The sequence below is a fragment of the Solea senegalensis genome, linkage group LG9 (assembly GCF_019176455.1).
Source record: "Solea senegalensis isolate Sse05_10M linkage group LG9, IFAPA_SoseM_1, whole genome shotgun sequence".
NCBI lineage: Eukaryota > Metazoa > Chordata > Actinopteri > Pleuronectiformes > Soleidae > Solea > Solea senegalensis.
In genome coordinates this window covers 20,742,161-20,761,743 of record NC_058029.1, presented here as the reverse complement: position 1 = coordinate 20,761,743, position 19,583 = coordinate 20,742,161, and the positions used below count along the sequence as shown (strand labels likewise).

General features: G+C 40.6%; 3 protein-coding genes and 1 long non-coding RNA gene across 6 annotated transcripts in view; 2 read left to right on the top strand and 2 right to left on the bottom strand.

Moving 5' to 3' along the window:
• Window positions 1-3,205: 3,205 nt before the first annotated feature.
• Window positions 3,206-6,593, top strand: mfap5 (microfibril associated protein 5). The gene is made up of 7 exons (XM_044034091.1): window positions 3,206-3,279; window positions 4,262-4,339; window positions 4,451-4,483; window positions 4,606-4,641; window positions 4,782-4,869; window positions 5,909-5,982; window positions 6,073-6,593. The coding sequence occupies exons 2-7, from the start codon at window positions 4,297-4,299 to the stop codon at window positions 6,183-6,185; spliced, it is 387 nt and encodes a 128-aa protein (XP_043890026.1). The 5' UTR covers window positions 3,206-3,279; window positions 4,262-4,296; the 3' UTR covers window positions 6,186-6,593.
• A 353-nt stretch (window positions 6,594-6,946) lies between these two features.
• Window positions 6,947-15,306, bottom strand: LOC122774626 (adaptin ear-binding coat-associated protein 1-like). The gene is made up of 7 exons (XM_044034084.1): window positions 15,129-15,306; window positions 13,427-13,527; window positions 11,714-11,818; window positions 11,499-11,580; window positions 11,277-11,385; window positions 10,280-10,427; window positions 6,947-8,235 (listed from the first exon to the last, which is right to left on the bottom strand). Exons 1-7 carry the CDS (start codon window positions 15,227-15,229, stop codon window positions 8,129-8,131), a joined length of 753 nt encoding a protein of 250 aa, XP_043890019.1. The 5' UTR covers window positions 15,230-15,306; the 3' UTR covers window positions 6,947-8,128.
• A 30-nt stretch (window positions 15,307-15,336) lies between these two features.
• LOC122774636 overlaps window positions 15,337-19,583 on the top strand; it is a 36,770-nt gene continuing 32,523 nt past the window's right edge. For 2 of the 3 annotated variants that reach the window (XR_006361014.1, XR_006361013.1), the window contains exons 1-4: window positions 15,408-15,620; window positions 15,824-15,922; window positions 18,149-18,256; window positions 18,434-18,557. This is a non-coding gene — a long non-coding RNA (uncharacterized LOC122774636). The other variant, XR_006361015.1, reaches the window with a different exon arrangement.
• Window positions 17,227-19,308, bottom strand: aicda (activation-induced cytidine deaminase). Its single transcript, XM_044034086.1, has 5 exons — window positions 19,206-19,308; window positions 18,468-18,633; window positions 18,063-18,345; window positions 17,776-17,891; window positions 17,227-17,683 (listed from the first exon to the last, which is right to left on the bottom strand). Exons 1-5 carry the CDS (start codon window positions 19,223-19,225, stop codon window positions 17,633-17,635), a joined length of 636 nt encoding a protein of 211 aa, XP_043890021.1. The 5' UTR covers window positions 19,226-19,308; the 3' UTR covers window positions 17,227-17,632.

Sequence of the window (19,583 nt, the reverse complement as noted above, 5' to 3'; positions counted from 1 at the left end):
ATAATACCAACTCTTCTTCTTCTGATTTTATTTGGTAGTAACGAGTAACAAAGACAGTTAGAGGAAATGTAGTTCCTCTAGTAAAAGTAAAAGTTGCTAGAAATACAAATAACAAAGTAAAGTACAGATACGTGGCTTTCGTACTTAAGTACAGTAACTAAGTATTTGTACTTTGTTACATTACAACACTGTTAATTGTATATATAAAAGGCACTTCCTCCATAAACTGATCAGGACGAGCGGGCTAGAGGACAGAGTGTGGTTGGTTACCATGGAGACAACTTTAAACCGGTGCATGAATTGAAAACTTTGTGCAACTCATTAAGTTTTAGCCAGCAATCATTTTTAAAACGTGTCATGTAACAAAGTATAAACCAGTCTTTTATATGTACTTTCGTCAAGGGCCGCCATGTTTTAACAGCATCATTGCCTTTAATGGACAAATCAGAAAGAGTGTGAGTGTCAGTAAATCTGACCATTAAATGTCAGATGTCAGTAAATCTCACACACGGCTCCTTGAAAATGTGAATACGAAACACAAACCCTCTAATTGAGCAACTCAACAAACTTGATAAAGAACTGTGATGGCAACAAGATTCAGATTTCATGCGACCAGTGAGCTATTGAATTAAGCTCACTGAAGCACAACAACCGGTCAAAAGATTCACATTTACTGTGACAGAATGTCTTCTGTCTTTTATCAAAGTTTACATTTTCTGTCAGTTTGTCATGTGTTTGTGGTTTTTTTTGTTTGTTTTTGAAACTCTGGCGATCTTTTTACACAGACGACACTGAGCCATAAAATTGCATTATAGTTGTAACAGATATTTAGACTCATACCTGGCAAAAGACCTCACATGCCATGATAATGATAGCTGCAAAAGCAGACACTGACATGAGAGCCGGATTAATGGTCAGGGTACATCTGGCCAAAGGTCTGAAACATATCTCCAAATACTTGGGTCACCGTGGCCTAATATTCCCCCCACTGCTTCAACTCATTTAAATGCTTTAAAGTGTTCACTGGAACAACATGTGGCTTATTACTTTAGCCCAGCAAGACGCACTCAAGACCAACACTGACATATAAATACACCATGAGTTCGCATTTACCAAGATTTACAATGTGCAAATGGGAGAGCTCAGCTGGTTCTGTGAGAGTGTGTGTTTGTTTACATGCACAGGAAACACAGCGGGACATACAAATGCACCAGCTGCTTGAAATGCAGAGACAAGCACTGAGCACTGAGCGCTGAGGACTGAGGGAGAAGCGTGTTGGGGTGAGAATGAGGTTGTAGACGGAGCGAACATGCAGCGTTGGAATGCCTCATGCAGCGACTTCCAGCTAATAAACAACTTGGGAGATTATCATGTGTTTATTATCAGGCATGTTTGCCTTTCTGCATTACTACTATTCTGCATTGCTTCATGAACACATGACTCCTTTACTTGTGTAATAGATTCCCAGCACTGGTATAGCATGGGTTAGAATGGCAGGTTGGTGTCTACACATTGATGGCTCTTGGCTGCTCTCCTCTTCTCTTTCGCTCGCATTGCCTCCATCTGTCAAGCTGTCATCAGCTTCGCCCAGGCGACCTTGTTAGGGCCACCCCACAGGCACCAGCGGCTCTGCAGTCCCTGTAGCCCCGATATGTCAAGGGGATGATGAGTGTCCCTCCTGAACTGCGTGAGCCTACTGTAGGACGAGGGCCAGCTTCGAGAGTTTTGTTATGTGTGACTTCGAGAGTATGTGTAGCAACATTTATATTAGTCGAGCTCATGGAAGCCGGTGCAGAGTCAGGTTTCCGCTCCCTGTGCAGCTTCAACAGTCATAAAAAGGATATTTCCAACACAAAGAGACTCTGATACAAAGGGTCAGGAACTGTGGCCTTAAAGACGACTTTTGTCTTTGCACAGATAAACACTTTGAAGGCCGACTTATGTAAAGAGATGATGATGGAAACAAATGCTCCGTTGCATGTGTTTGACTGATTCATGCAGATAAAGTCATTGTATTTTGCAAGCATGTTGATGAATGCATCACCCGAGAATGTAGAATCAGCACAGGAATACTTACAGTACATACATAGAGAAAATGATTGGAATAGGCTCCTATTTTGAGTGAAAGCAGCCTCCACAAATGTGACTCATATATGTTATTCATATTTAAAAAAAAACATGTAATCAGAAACCAATTATACTAGGACTGAGACGAAATATGATCAAAAATACTAGTCAGAAAATAGTTAAACATACCGATTACAATTCCCTTCATAAGGTGATTTATAAAGTCTGTCTGTCTGGTCAACAGGAAAAGAAAATGAAACAATCAAGTTGTTCATTCATTCATTCATTCATTCATTCATTCATTGTCTATAGCTTTATCCTCCACATGAGGGTCACAGGTCGCTGACTTGGTACCCGGAGGAAAACATGCAAAACTTCATGCAGAAAAGGCCCTCGTTTGATCCGTGTCACAAAACCAGGTCTTTTTGCAGCAAGGCAACAGTGCTAGCCACTACTCCACCGTGTGGCCTGCAATGCATTTTCAAATAGTAAACTTTTATAAGAGTGCAACACAAACAGCAGAAGTCACTCCTCATATCTAAGTTGCAGGGCAGGTGAAACCAGGTCAAACTCATTACATTACACTGTTATTACTGATTTAATGCACAATTAGCCTGACCTTGTGTTTGTCTTGGCACAAACTCCGGTCATTTCTGTTGAACTGACCTCACATGACTCTGAGAACAAATCACAGCCAAAAACCTCAGTTGTTTCATTGACTTGATCTGTCGAACAATTATTGTTGGAGACAGAGGAGCACCGCTCCACCTGCTGGTCATATTCAGTAGTGCAGAAAGAGAGGCGTGAGGCCCCACAGTGGAGTGACTGGACACCTCTGTTCATTTGTGTTCATTAGCAGCTTCATTATTCATTCATTCATTCATTCATTCATTAATATATTAATGGTTAGACATTAATGCAAACTTCTATTTTGGTGTTGTCATCTATTGTCATCTATTTTGTTGTTTTCATCTGAATAATGAATAATTGCATAATACACTGACAGAGGTCTGTTTTAAGTGACCATAAAAAGAGAGAAAAAAGACATTATTTTTAAAAGGCTGGAGCAGGATGAGAAAAAAAAAAGCAAGATATGTTTGGAAGGACAGGAGGAGGAGGAGGAGAAGGAGGGATGAGAAGAGGGAGGGAGGGGAAAGAGAAGAAGACAAAAGAGTCATAAAACTAAAGCAGTTGTGGACGACAGCAAAACTTGTGAGTACAAGTAAATTATGCTTCTTCTTCTTTTCACCTTAATTTGACACGTACTGTGTAGGAGCGAACCACATGGAACACCTGCAGATTAAAACATAGCTTGCATCCAAAGACATTCGTGGAATGATATCTGCGATGAAAACGTGAAGTTGAGTAGTGATTAACGGGCGCACTTCAGAATATTGCTCTTTCTTTGTGGCATGCAGACTTCAGCACACAGTGGAAAACATGTCACGCACAAGCCAACAGAGCTACAGCAGAACAATTCAGGCTTTGATTTTCAGTAATTACGAATGTGTGATGAGATGAGACACAACTTGTGTCAAAGGTGCCGTGTTCACATTGACGTGATGGTCGTCCACTGACATTTTCTATGAAAAGATAGCTATTAAACAATGTGCGACTGTAACAATGGAGGAGTGGAGGGGGGGGGTTGCTCACATAAAAAAAAAACACATTCTTTTGTGAGAAGTCACATCTTGGACTCTAATGTTGCACTGACACATCACAAGAGGAATGATGCACAGTGGGAGTGGGGAGAGGGAAGGACAAGAAGGAGAAAGACAGGGGCTTAAGGAGAGAGGAAATAACATTTTCAGAAGCAGAGAGGGAAATGATTCCGGACTCCATTTATTGTAATCTGTGTTTAAGTTGCTCCACTACCCCCCTTATGCAGCTGTTTACATGCTGTCTAATAATTCCAGTACAGTAGAAAATATTATTCCACAGCAAAATGACATCAGGCTGCACTTTTCTATAACGATGACAACTTGTCTGTTACCCAAAAACATAGCACTGCTCTCTGTGTTTTTAGCTGGAGCAAAGCTGCAGGGAAAACATTACAGTGAGCTGGAATGTTGGGAGCATTTATATGCACGAGGATTAAAGGAAACATAAACAGCACAAAAATCCCAAGAGAGAAAATTGAACAGTTCCACTTTGTGAAATCATCCTGACTCTTTTCCTCTTTGGTTTCCTCCAGCTCGTAAAAGCGTGCGCCTCTTACAAGTTGAAGGAATGGGCAGCCTTCCAGTGGCCCTGCTCCTCTGCAGTTTCCACGGTAACGCTGCCAAACAGAACACACAAATCATCTTGTTTAATTACGGTTGAGTCGCTGTGTGTTTGTTTTTATGCTGTGAAACACTCCCCTCATGTGGTTTCTGTTCCACAGTGCTCACAGCTGTAGCCCAAACCCCGGAGTCTGGTAACGCTCTTCTCCTCACAAGTCACAGTTTAGATCAGGACAAGTTGTGTTTCATGACATCTGTCAGTCTGTGAGTCACTGACGTGGGTCAACGCCGAAATGTTTTCTCTCCTTGTTTCTAGAGACCAATGAGGCGCCGGGAGGCACCCTGCCAACCAGTGAGTGACTGCAGACTGGACATGACCTCTGAGGAGGGCCCCATGAGCTCTCGAGCACAAATACTCACCCAAGTTTTGTACACTTCATTTTGTACTTGTAAGTCACGCAGTCTCACGACATGTTTCCTCTGTCTCGGCAGACTGTAGGGAGGAGATGTATGCTTGCACCAGGATGTACTCGGTTCACAAGCCTGTCAAGAGATGCATTGGCAGTGTTTGTTTCTACAGGTGAGCTGTGGGACTTTCAGAATAAAACGTCACAGCACTTTTACATTTAAAACCCATGTCTGTTGCATTCAAGAGTTCCCTCAATGCAGCTGAAGCCTGTCAGCTCCACACGACTCTCTGCTGCACAAAGGAAGTGGGTTTCTTTTATGTCGAGAAAAATTGAGGCAACAGCAACATTAAAGCTGGTGAAGTATAGACGACTGAAAACACAAAGAAGCGTCCATAAGTTTCAGAAGTTAATTCTACTGCTGAAAAAAAAAAACACAGCCGTATAACATCAACAACAAACCTCAATTTTTTTTCATAAAATTTTGCAATTTTAAAGCTACACATTCACGTTGCATATGCTACTCAAGCATAGTTTAAATCAAAACAAGAGTCACAGGTTTTTAGGTAACAAAAGATGAACTTAATTTAGTAAAATGAATTCACACTTTATAATTCCCTACACGTTCTCGGTCATCCAGGTCATCTTAAGTTGTTAGTTAAAGCTAACTGCTAAAGACATTTTCATATGTGCATCTTAAGTGCTTTATTTTTATATTGTTTTGTGCCTCTGCTTTATCAAAATTAAATATTATACAATTATTATATATATATTATATTATACTTTCTTGTTTACGACACACAGGTAGGTGCTGATGCACATATTTAAATACACAATATACTGGACTTAACAGCTCCACTTAAGTTCCACAAAGTTTGAGGGAGCTTTTTTAAGGTTAAACTTAATGTCTAAAAAAAGTATTTATAACGTAGAAACATCCCATGTCAGCAGGAAATGATTGCACAAACATGTCATACGCACGTTCATGAGACGACTACTTTATAAATGCAGCCGAGTGTAATATAGAAATATAAATTAAGTGGAGACAAAACAATCATTGTTAAATAAAAGTGTGTTTGTTGCATGTGTACATGTACATAATTTGTTTACATAAAACTGCTGGCAAAGCAGGTTTGTGTCAAGTGTAGCTGTGCCAGGTCAGTCGGTCTAGGCGACACTGATTGCTCATGTTGGGTCCTGTTTCTGATGCAGCGTCCCTCGTGTCTACGTGATCAACAAAGAGATCTGCATGAGGACGGTGTGCCAGCAGGACGAGTATCTGAAAGGTGAGACGCTCGAATCTACACGCACAGCCACGATATCTGGGTGCACGCTCATACATCTGTCTCTGTCTGTCTGTCTTTTGGACGCTGCAGCTGAGCAATGCAGAGAATTGTCTGGGTGGCCCAAGCGTTTTCAGAGGTCAACTAACAGGAAACGCTGTCGCAATCGCCGTAGCAACGGCAAAACCTGGGCAAACAAGGCCTGACGGGGACAGGGATGATGGTTTGACCACCGGTGAGGATGGAGAGCCCGAGAAGGGGCGTTGTCATAAAAACAGCCCATAACACTATATATTCACAGCTCAACACCTGGGGGTCCATTTGTTTCTCTAACACACGCCTGTGTGCTGAGTCATATCTATGTTTATGTATTTGTCGTTTAACTGTGTGTGAACACTGAAGGTGTGCTCATGTCATGTGTTGGACACAGATCATGTCTTTGATGGTTTACGACGCCTTTAGGGTACTGTAGTAATGGACCTATAGCAGCACTGAGTCATTTCATTGACCAAAGACAGACCTACTCTGTAGTAAGGAACTGTACGACGCTTACTGACAATCTACAATTAAATGCACTATAGTATACGTTCAAATAAAGATACATCTGTTCATGATCGGCTCCTCTTTTTTTTTTTTTAACTTAATGAGTAAAAACAAATGAACGTTATGGTCGTTAAATTATATCTTTATGTTTTTCTTTGCATATTCAATTCCATACACATCTCCATACACATATACAGTCTCAATATCACGTAACATTTGGGAGAAATGCATATCATTTGAACAGTAAACAAACACTGACAAACACTGTTAAGCACTCACACACTCTGTGCGTGTCAATCCGCCACCACAGCACCACTCCTCACCGCATACCTGTCACAACACATGCGCATGTGATATCGGTGTAACACGAGACCATCTCTTGGTACATAACAAAAACACAACGTCAAACACGGACTGACTACGTTTTGCATTTGTCTGCATGGAATCATAAATTGAACAACATCAGATCTTCACAGTCAAAAGCTTGTTTGTACAGTACAACATGCTGAGGTCTGCAACCTGCTCACCTTCTCAGGAAGTATTAAGGAGGTTAGGCCCATCCCAGTGCAGAAACACAGACCCATTCATTGAGGAGGAAACAGGTCGTGACACAGATGACTCACCAGTCGCAGCTTTTAACAGCTGTGCTGAGTAGTTATGACATAACATGAACTAAATCATCTTTATTTACCCTTGAGGCGACGATAAAAGCACTTAATGCCTCGCTTCTATTTGTTAAGATCCTATTGCATGACCTAACACTCCTACTCGACTAACTCTCTGTCATGATTTTACACTTAAAAACTGTTGAAACAAAACATGTGATCAAAAGCTGCATCTTGATATGATAAATCCTCAAAGTTAATGCTCTAAACCCACAAAGGCCCACTAGAGAGTGCTAGAGAGCACATCTACCCCATAAATCAGTTACAGCTCAACTGGTTTCTTTCAAGTAAAATCATTTCGTGGTAAACTTCACATGAACCGAGAATCTATTATTTGATGATCCCTGTGTTAAATATGGATTATACATCACTAACTACAAAGACAGAGCCGACTGTCAGTGCATATTTTCAGTCCCACTGCTGGAGACTTGAAGAAAAAGAAGCTACAGTACATACAGGTGACAACAGCGATGGCAATACTTACAAACTGCTGATAATATATACATTTAGAATAAATATTCTCTGTACATAAAATTCATTCATTATTGTATTTAATTAGTTTCCCCTCATCAGATGTTTCTAACCCTTCTATCATAGTTCTTTTATTTCAATTCTACAATATAAATTAGCAAATAAACCACTGGAACAGTGAGGAAAGTGTAAACGCAAATGTAGGATTCAAAAATGGAAACTACAACGTTAGACTGGACAGACAGAGGGAGAGAAGAACCTTTAGTGAGAATGACACAAGTAGGACACATGTGCTCTGAGATCCGGGCGTTTTCTCAGACGAAAGTCAGAACAAAGGACATGAGAAACTGAACGAAAACAAAACAAACAAACAAGAAACTCACGTAAGGTCAGATACAGGACCCCGAAATGGCTGCAAAATGTGCCGCATAGCTTTGCACACAGAGACAGTAGAAGGGTCGTATGTCGTCTCACTTCGAGGAAACAGAGTCAAAGTCTCCCCACAGGTCAGAGCTGGCTGTGGTGCTGGACGGAGCCACTGAGTTGGAGTTACTGGAGTCCAGGTTTAGCAAACAACCTGGTGGTTAAAACAATAACAGATAATTGACATTTCACTGTGTCTGGTCAAGTCCACAGGTAAACACAACCATACACGTCCCTTCAACTGATGTGAAGACTGAAATGTAACCTCCAAGTATTGACTTATTGCATCACCAAGCCTGGCTGTCATCCTGGACCCTGAGCTGAACTCAAGTTGTTTTACGTCTATATAAAGCACATTAAGGCTCCGTACACACGAGAGTGAGTTTAGGAGAATTTAAAAAAGTCTTTTTTATCATATCTGCTTTATATCCACACTGAACCAGCTTCCTGGGAGCCTCTGCCACCTCTGTGTGTTTCTCAAGACATTTCTTGAAACAACGCCATGTTGACGGAAAACCTTTTAAGAATGAAAAAGAAAAACAACATATAGGGAAAATTCTCTTTCTGTGTGGATGTGGCCTGTGTTTCTACGTGATGAAATGTGCTCTATAAATAAAGCCGCCTTGCCTAAAGGGGTTCAGTTCACGCAGTAATGAAGAAACATGAGGTATTGAGGTTTTAAGAAGTCAACTTCTTTTTGTTCCATAAACCACTAAGAAGCCAAAAGAAACCCACACAACTTATTACTCAATTTTCTACTAAACTGCAGGAAGGAACTCCCATAAAAACCTGTAGCATCCTGAGAAATCAGGACCTGATCTGTGCAGACAAATTACTCCTGAACAAAACCTCACCTGTATTCAGAAGTGTCTCTGATAGACATCTCCTAACCTCAGCACATGAAAATGAAACGCCGCGCACACCTACATGACATTCTCATATTGTAAAATAAATCAACGTGATCCACAGTCTTTTACAAAGGGGCAACCATATTTTTAAAAATGGAATTCAAACAGTGTTTTACAAGGGGAGTGTACCTGCCATAGTTTTGGCTAGAATTACTACAGGTCAGCATAACACTGCACGCACCACCTTCACTGTAAAGACTGTGGATACAAGCGCTCCATTGGAAACAGCTTTATAGCTGACCACGAAGGGGCCAAGGAAATAAAAGCTCTCATCAAACACATAACTTTCCTTTGCTTCATATTCACCATTTACATGAGCTTTCATAACGCGAGACCTCTAAGTGGCCACCGTCAGGTCACACTCCATGCCCCAGTGAGAATTCAAACTGTTGTGTCTCTCCACAACCAAAACGGAAATAAAGCTGTGAATTAGTGGGATAACGAAGTTAAATGCTCCCTTTTTGTTTACACTTCCCAAAACCTGCCTGTGACTGCCGGCGTTGCCCTCAGGTGTGAGTACAGTGTTATGCTTATCACGGATGTGACGCATGCATGTGCCAAAAAGTAGGATTTGAGTTTGATGTGGAGTTTATATGATCACATGGAAAAACCTTCATGACCTCAAATTCTCAGTAACTATATAATATGTCATGCGACGTGCCAATCCGCTCCGATACAGCCCATTTCGGAAAGACATTTTATTCCGAACAAGAGTGCTGGCACATGTCGATCGTCATTCGGATCGGTGTTCATACAAACAGTCGATCCGATCATGACGCCATCACGCGTCTGATCCACGTCAACGTGATGTATTTGTGTTTTGTTACTGCTGCATTCACAGACAAAAATGAGACGGATAGCGGACAGCGAAGGGGACGAGGAGAGACGTGCAGTGTTTGTTTACTACTGAAGCGGAAGTGAAACTTCTTCTTCTACTTTCAGAGACGACACCGTGCAGGTCGAAGCAGTCGGATCATTTAATTTTGCAAATATAAAACATAGTTACTGTTGATTTTTATGACCAGAATGATGCTTTTAGGTGATTAAATATAGATATACATTGTTTATTATTTTATAAAAACTTACTTTGGTGATGGATGGTGATGGATGTGATTTTAGAACATAAGAAAACTGAAGCTTTTGTTACTTTTCTAATCTATTTATTCCTAAATAGACACTTTAGAAGTCTTTGCAAAAACTTTTAGCTATCTACATCCCACATAAAAGCTCATGTGTATGTAGAAAAATATCCGAGACAGAATGTAATGAACACTTTATATAGTCGCCTACCAGTGTCGCTCACTCCTGCAGACGGTTGTGTGTTGTGATTAGTAGATCTGGACGAAGGCGGTGGTGCTAGTTTTCCCCCAGGCGGAGGAGGAAGGAGCCCGAAACCACCGGAACTCTGAGGACGAGACCTGTCCTTCTTTTTGGATTGCTATAGAAAATAATCAACATGAGAAAACAGAAGTGGGTGACCCTGTGTGAGTTTGAATTTGAAGATACATATACTATCAACACGGACCTTAAATGCTCACTCTCCTGCACAACAGTCATTTTATATCACATCACACAGAAGTTGTTAATCCACTTTAATATAATTTATATTACATTGTGATTTTGGAGTTTTAAGTCATGAATTTAGATTTACATGACAAACAATAAGGAGGCAGTAGAAAAACCTCTATAGGCTAACTACAAAATAACTACTACAAACTTGAGTTTCCAGCTGGAAAAAGCTGTCCAACAGTAAGAAAAGCAGCCAAAATATTATCAAGATATCACTGACTTAAAAAGGTGTAGTTTTTATGAGGGTTAAAATCATCTATATTTCATCCTCTATCCGATGACATCCATGTAATCAGCAGATATGCAGTAGAAGCATGGTTAACAGGCCGTGCAGTGCATTCAGCTAATACCTCATAAAACCACAATACAAAGAACATGAAGCATCTCTTTATGACTTCAGATTAAAAGTAAGAACCTCCTCATGGTCACTTGGTATGATTTCATTAGTTAAAACATTGAGTACACCTCTGCTGGTTCAGTCTCCAAAAGCAAACGCTTGACAATGATTCATTCAACAGGAAAAACTTGAGTATTGGACTGATATTGATATTGTTAGACATTCAAGGCAGTGATATCATACAGTATTGGACATGAAAAAGTGGTATTGAGCCATATCCATAGTTTCAACCTTACCTATTATGTAAATGTAGATTATGATTGAGCTCCATACAGATAGAATGGAAATTAAAAAATGTAATATTATAAAAATAAAAGTCACCCCAATATTGAGCGTTATAGTCTGTCCTTCTTTGAAGCCCAGGTCCAGTTTGGGAGTCAAGTCTGGAGCCTGCGCTTGCTTACTGAACTCATCTTCCTGTTTCACCCACCTAAGAAAAACAGGAAGAAAGACAAATATGCAAAAAGATTAAAGATAACCAAAGTGAGCAGAACCTATTCACTGTTGAATGAGTTTATGATTCACGATGGAACAGCTGCATACTTAAAGTGGTCCTGAAGTGCAACGTTGAAGTCAAAGGCATCGCATCGATCACTAAATCCAATGCCTATGAATGCACTGCGGCCTATGAGTGACATGAAGCAGAAAAAACAAGGTTATTAATAGACCCGCATCACTGCCCCATCAAACACATATCCTCTGTATTCTCAGCATATTTACTGAACAATTAAGGCTTTAGCATCAAACCAGTCACCCACCACTGTCATCCTGGATGCGGAGCACAAAGTAACGGCTGGAGTCACTAACTGTTTCCACTGTGATCCCAGGATATTCTTCTACTGGTGCCTGTGCAAACAATTCCCCTGCAGAACAGATCAAAATAGATAATAACATGTATCATCATCAGAGGTAACAAGCATTTACAGTAACGTGCAAAAGTCTTAGTAACTAACTAAGTAAAGCACATTTGTGTAGCACTTTTCACAGATAAAATTAATCATCAAGTGCTCTACAATCACAAATATAATACTACAGCAAGGACAAATAAGAACACATACTATGCACAGTTGCCATACACAAATTAAAATCAACCCTAAAGTAAAAGCCTGCCTAAAAAGATAAGTTTTCAACTCCTTCTTAAAAGAATCAACAGAGTCCATACAGCACAGGGGAAAGGGAAGTACATGGGGTCATCAAGAGTCTTTGTTCTGATGACCTCAGGGAACGTGCTGGGGGAGTACGGCCTAAGAAGATTGGAAATGTAAAGGTGGGGCTTGGCCACGCAAAGCTCTAAAAGTTAACTTAAAAATCGATTGGCAGCCAGTGAAGGGAAGCTGAAATGGGGGTAATGTGCCCCCTTCGCTTTGTCCCAGTTAAAATTCTTGCTGCAGCGTTCTGAAGACGGTCGACTACTGTCTTTAGTAAAAAGCATGAAAAGAGAATGTATGACCATTTCAAGCTCAGGTTTTGTTACCAAGGTCTTCAGCTTTCAAATGTTCCGGAGGTGAAAGAAGCAGTTTTTCATTAGACGCCTGCAGTGAACGTCTGAGGACATGGATTTATCAAAAATCACACCTAAGATAGGCCATTGTTGGCCTTTCTGATTTTATGTCTGACAAATATTGTGATTGTACAAAAGAGCTTGGACTTTTCGAATAGAACGATGTGACTGAAAGTCAAACATCAACAAGCTTCCAATGAGTTTAACTCATATAACATGTGTATATGCTCAAACGTGTCTTGAATAAACCTGGTGTAATAGCAGGTATTTTTGACATGAAATAGTGGCACAAACACAGGTTTTAACTATGACATTAATTAGAGTTCCAAGTCAGGATTAAGAGAGAGACATGCTTCTGGTTTTGTTCAAGTGTAGGGTGGGTCACACTACATATTTGACACTTAAGTTTGTAGAATCAGTTTTTTCATACATATTTCCTGTATTCTATGGTTGCATTCTAATAAAGGGCTTCAGATATAATTACATATTTAGCATTGCTACAAGATTTTGCACATTACTCTACATTTTACGACTATTTTTGAGCTTTAATGTCAGAGCTCTAACACCAACAGTTCAGTTCAGGGAAGTACGTTCCAGTTTGTGCCAATAAACATTTGTCTGTAAGTAGGAATGCATAAAGTTTGAAATAGGATGTGCCATTTCATATTTTATGTGGACGATAAAATAAAATGAACTCCTTGTAAACAGTCACATGTGCGAAATGTGCAAATGTCAAGTTTAGTCTGAGGAGAAGTCCTTTCAGTACTCCAACACAGACAGACAGAGATTATCAAGCTGTTTGCTTTTTAACAAAAAAAAAAAAATTGCATGCTTGAATGTGGGCTGGGTCACCTTGGAAGAGATGAGTAACAGAGAGGGTGACGGTGAGCACGAGACTACACAGTGAAATAATTTACAGCAGCGACAGTGCCAGTAAACAAAGGAGCTGTCCCGTCTGCTGCTCCCTCACCAGAGATTTTGTCTTCCAACTTCACATAGGCCACTTTCCCCCGGGCCGTCACACGCATGCGTCCCGTCCAGTCAGGAGCATCCAGCTTCCAATCGGCTGCCCTGGAACACACACACACACACACACACACACATACACAGAGTCAGCAAGACGGTATGATGTAGGAGGGTTGGTGACAACAGTTTACTGAGACTGATGTCGACATGGAAGACAAAGACAGGCAACACAAACAGACCACAGGGAAAAGAAAATGTTTTGTTTGCGTGTGTGTGTGTGTCACTGTTATGGTTTGTCTCACGCACAGACACGCGGTCAGCTACACTCTGTGTCAACCAAACATGACTACGGCATCACTCACCTTGACCTTAGGCTGAAATATTACATCATCACCCTGACCCACTGTGCGTATGGACACTGGTTAACCAATCACGTGCCTCATGGGGGAGTCAGCCCCATGCTACTGATTTGTTAGAGTCATGTTCACTCAGATGCAGTGGATCAGGCTGAAATGCAAAATGAACTAAACCTTAAACACATCTCCTGTAGTTAATTAATAAAGGCAAAATAAAAGACAGAGTCATTGGCTCGTCTTAACAGCTCGCGGAAAGATTTTCTGCCAAATAAAGGGACAAACAAAAACCAAATGAGAATCTCTTGAGTAAAATAAAGTATAATTCCCTTTATTTTACTTAAAGACACACTTAACGTTTCAAGTTTACCATTCATGTTTCCTCTACAGAAATACAATATAAAACAGAATACAGTTTTGATTCTAGTAATTCACCATCAACCATATTCCACTTTCATTCAAATTGCTTATTCTGAGAGTGATCATCTCCATATTTTTGCACTTCTTGAATTGTTTCCTTCCATTTAACTGTATCTTGGATTCTTTCAACCCGTTGCAACTTGTTTCAATGCTGCGATTCTTAGAATTCAACACAGGTGCGTCTTTGTTCTATTCATTATTCAGCCTGCTGGAATTATGAAGGCCTTCCAATGACCTCCTCACCCCTGCCTAAATCACATTTACTGCTCCATGTGAACAAAACACATGCGAATAACCTGCATTATTTTTCCATCTATTCCTCCAGCAGTGTGATACCCTGTCCTGTTCCAACCTTAGAGCCTTTTTTTTTCTAGTGTCTGAAAGTTTCTTGCAATTGTTTTCCATGAGAATTCTCTCCAAAATAAGGAGTTGGTTATCTCGTGTACCTGCACACACATCTGCACACACATCTGCACACACATCTGCCTCCACTGTCCCCAGCTCCTCTCCTCATCGATTTTTCATTGAATTATATAAAAAAGCGTATCTTCCTCTTGCATAATTCCATACACATTTCTCTCTCAATTGCTTGGACTTGTTTTTTCCTCAGACGAGCCATTGGAGGAAAGAATACAAACACACGGACACTGACAGGGATGTAACCAATGTGTATAGTCCGTGTGGTGCAGGTACAAACCCTAACATTGAGCTGCATTACTTCCCCATCATGACCTTGTCAAATAAAATACACCGCGTACACAAACAGTGACCGCAATGTCGTGAGGCTGCGTGATTAAGGGATGAGCTCGGCTAATAGAGTCGCCGAGGCAACGGCGCGGCTCGCGGATGCAGCTGGGTCACAAAGCTCGCTGTCAGGCCGCTCGCTGCCCTCCTTGCCTCCCTCCCTCCATCCCTCCATCACCTTCGCCTCACCTGATGGCACGGTTGGAGGCTCTCGGTGGGATTCGGTAAACGTTCACTTCGGGTTTGACACAGAGGACAGACTCGTACTCGCTTTGACCCTCGGTCGCCATCTTGACTTTTACTCGGTCGGTGTACGCCGCTGGTGGTGACGGCGAGAGTAACGTTAACGGCGGCGGGACCGTAAAAGACGGCGTATTCGCGCACAAGCTGTTTACACCGCCAGCTTCAGTGACGTCCTTAAAGAGGCATTCCACCCTTTTTTGTTGCCAACGGTACAGTTGTAAGGATTATAGTCGCACACATTGTTGACTTACATGTGTCAGGGCAACAATGCTAGGCTTCACTTCCACTATGAACTACACATGAACTAGCTTAAAGGACACTAGCTGTAGCTGTAGCTGTGTCAACTCACCTCCAAGAAAACACTTGTTTTTGGCGTGTGCTCAGAAATGACAACATTTTAACTTCAAAACAAGAAGAAGTGACCATTTAGAGGGTCAGGTTTGTGCTGCTCATTTATTAGCATTTATTATTTATAAACTCTTAACTCTTTGGCTTTCGACCTAGTATGAGACGTTGATTTGACCTGTTTGTGTTGTTTTTATTGTACGGCTTGTTTATTTGTGTTGTTTACATATGTATATATTTTATATTCTCTACTGTATTTTATTGTTTTATTGTCTGTTTTGTTGTTGGTTATTTAGGTCATTTCAAAGTTTTTGGACTGGGCTGGATAGACATTGGACCCAAGGTCCTAAAACATTTGACACTGTTCTGAAGCTTCAAACCATCTGTGCATAAAGGTAGTGATTTTTTTATTGATAACACTTTTATATACTACTCCATACATAAGTATTATTGCTTTAAAATAAGACTTCTTTGGGTTTCTTAGCATTAGAATAAGGCTTTTGTGTACTTTAACCTGGAGACACACTATTATTTTGCCTAATTTTACCCATGATTCACAGTTGGGCTGCACCAATCAGTTGGGGACAGTTATCATGGCTAGTTGACACAGAAATCTGTTAATGTGTAAGGGGTAAAGGCTCAAATCTGCAAATGTAAGAAGGTAACAGACCTGACCCGACCTCAGTTGCAGTCAATCAAACATGTTTGAATCTTTTTGAGCTGACTGGACCCAACTCCAAACACATGTCGGCAACAGCCAAAGAAAAAGAGCACGTAGGAGTCGGACACAGGAAATAGCATCAGAAGATGAAGACGACGAGTAGTAGTCAGAATATCAAAACAACTATTTGAGTTTGATGCATTCAGTTTGTTTGACAAATCATATAGTCTGTGATCCCCCATGAGGCACAATAGTCAGTCTAAAAAACATCTGCTGAAATCAGTTGGTTAGTGTGTACTCCACGTCTATTTAAATCAGTAATGACTGTGAAAGTTATGTTGTGTGTTCCTCGCTTTAGGCAAGAATTGGCCTGTAAAAAGAAGTCTTCCATCTTGTTTGCTATGTTTCTACAGCAGCCTGAATGTACAAATCAACCACAGTGTGTGTTTCTGATTTTGAAACAGAGGCTTATTACACAAAAAACAAAGCACAGCACTGCCCCATAAGGCCACTGTATACCAATGAAGAAGAAGGAGAGGATGACTAAAATGTAAGTTGTGAAAGAGTATTTACATCCTTTCTGGCATGCAAAGCCAAAGGGAGGGATGAGTGAAGAAGTCCTCCATTTGTTGGAGTCTGCAGTGTCGCCACTCGCCAGTGATGTCACTAATTCTTACCTACCTGCACTTGAATTTGCAGAGTTTAAAGCAGATCCAAATATGTGCTAACATTTAAGAAGCACAAACTGAGGCTATTTGCCAGCCTAGAGGGGACACAAAACAAATATGGTTTGGCTTGTTGCCTATTACAATATATAAATCCAGGATATCTCTGCTTCTGCTGGTTAATTATGAACCACTGTTCCCCACTTTATCACTGGACTATGTGTGATGCACTACGGTGAGGTTTTATTACTAGCATTTAGATAAAGAGTTCTTAAGTATCCGGGCTAACTACTTTCAAGCTACAATCATGGACACAACACAATACATCATTTTGTATATTCATATATTTAGAAACAGTAATGCTACAGAAACAGTAAGCAGCAGCTATCCAGCACTCAAAGCCTTGCTATTACTTCATGGACATTGCAACAGGTTAAGCAAAGCAGGCATCTGCCTGGAGTTCTTCGCTGAGAACAGCTGACTACATTAGACCATAGCGACAGCAATTTTGTGAAAACCCATTTAAACCTTGTTTTGTTTTCTTTAACTACACCATAACTCAGCCAAATGCCATTTACCTACTTTGTTAATATGGTCATTATAGGATCCCCAGTTCCCTCAAAGTCCATTTAAAATGCCCCTGCCCCATGAACACTTTTTGTCTTATTTTTTGCTTTTAATCTCAGTATAGCAGTTGTAGTGATGGACCAACATGTTCTGAACAGACATAAGAACAAATCTGGTCATATGACAACAGAATGTCACAGGTGTGGTATGTTTCACAGTCCCAGGAGTTTGAAGGCATCTCTCAAATCTTCCGTTTCACATGGCTGAGAAAGAAAGAAATAATTAGAATTTTAAGCACATCATTTAATCAAATCATGTTGGCTGATGAAAATATGCGATATGGTAAATATTCTACCTGGAGGATGCGGTGAAGTTTTCTGGCAAGGCGAACAGAGTTCTGGTGCAGCTCATCCCAGACCTTGAAGCGGCTCTGCCTCTTAGCCACAAATGTTTGCCAGCAGTAAAAGAAATCTGAAGAGAAAAAAAGAAAAGAATATTCAACTTAATAATGGAGGAAAAAAGGCTTTTACGTGGAATTTGGCTGGATGAATCTTCCATTCCTTTCTGTCTCTCAAGGTCATATACTACATGTCTGCACGATCTTTATATTTATTCCACATGTACACAGATTAATGCCTCCACCTTTGTAACTCATGATTGTGATCTGCACTCCAGCTTTTTTCAGTAATCTCAGACCCTCTCTCTCCTGGCTGTCCTCCATGTCACAGAAATAAAGACGAGACACAAAGATCCGGAGGCGGAGGTTGGGCATCTGGCTGAGGAACTGGGCCAATTTGATGGAGCAGTTGGCACAGGGAGACCAGGAGCAGAACCAGGTGATGGAGTAACTTAGCCTTCTCTCTCCAGCAATTCCATTTCCCCACAGACCGGGGCACAAGGCTCCCAGATAGCGCAGAAACAGCATCTATGGAGACACAGGACACATTTACATTATTGTGAACATACTATAAATTCATTTGTTATTTTCTCCCCTGAACACACCTATCCCACAGAATATGCTCTCCTATTTCCACCTTCATTACTCACCTCTACATGGCAGCCAGTGCGATTGCGGAGGTGTCCAAAGTCAAAGGTCATGGAGTCGGGGCCCACTCGTCTCTTCACTACAAAGCAGAGGTAGGTCTCATGTCGCCCTTTTGCCCAGCGCACATTCTTGTAATGGAAGATGAACTTTTTTTGAGGCAAGAGTACACTGAGACAAATAGAGAAATGATGTTATTTTTTGACTTATAAGGTTGTAGTGCAGGAAGAACAGTATTCATGAATATTTTAGTTTTACAGAAATTATCATCATCATCAAAATACCAACAATTTTAGCGGGAGATATTAGGGTATTATCTTTTTTTCTTCGACAAACATAACGAAACGCATGAAACTAACTCAGTAACGTGTTTGTATTCATGTGACTCACATGTGGCTTCAAGCTTAATTCTAATAACTAACAATGGCAAACACATGTAAAACCTGTGGTTAACCAAATGTGAGCAATGGACAGTCAGAACATGGCTAACATTCACTGCTCTCACTCTCGCTTTCACTAATTTCAGTGAAACCAGGACAGTTCAACATGAATTAAATCACAAACCTAAAGTCACGCTTCTAAGGACTTACAGTGTTACTCTAATTTGCGCTGCTGATTATCAGATATTAGAATTAAATGATCAAAAAAATATTTTCCCATATTGAATTGTATGCATGTGCACTCTGATAACGTGCATCATGACATACACAACATATGAATAGAAAACATTTGTTTTTGCTCACCTGTCTAGCTTTGTAATCATTTCGAAAGAGGTGCTTCGCTTTCACTCAGCAGACGTGGGTAATGAATGGAGTTAAATGAAAAAAAATGAAAGTGTGTGTGTGAGAGAGAGAGAGAGAGTGAGTGAGAGAGGTAGAAAGTGAGTGTGTGTGAGATGAGGGGTTAAATGGAGGGAACTGAGAACCTATACATCTAAACAAACATCCTGCATACAACAGAGCAGCTTCTGGTTGGACAGATCAATTTTTCAAAGTAAGCTCAACGGGCGTGATACAATGGAGATGTGTACGTGTGAAAGCAGCTTTTATTGTCTTGTCTTGCTGCAAACAATTAATGCTTTAAATGTATTTGTAGGGTGCAGGTTTTGTTTTCTTCTTTAC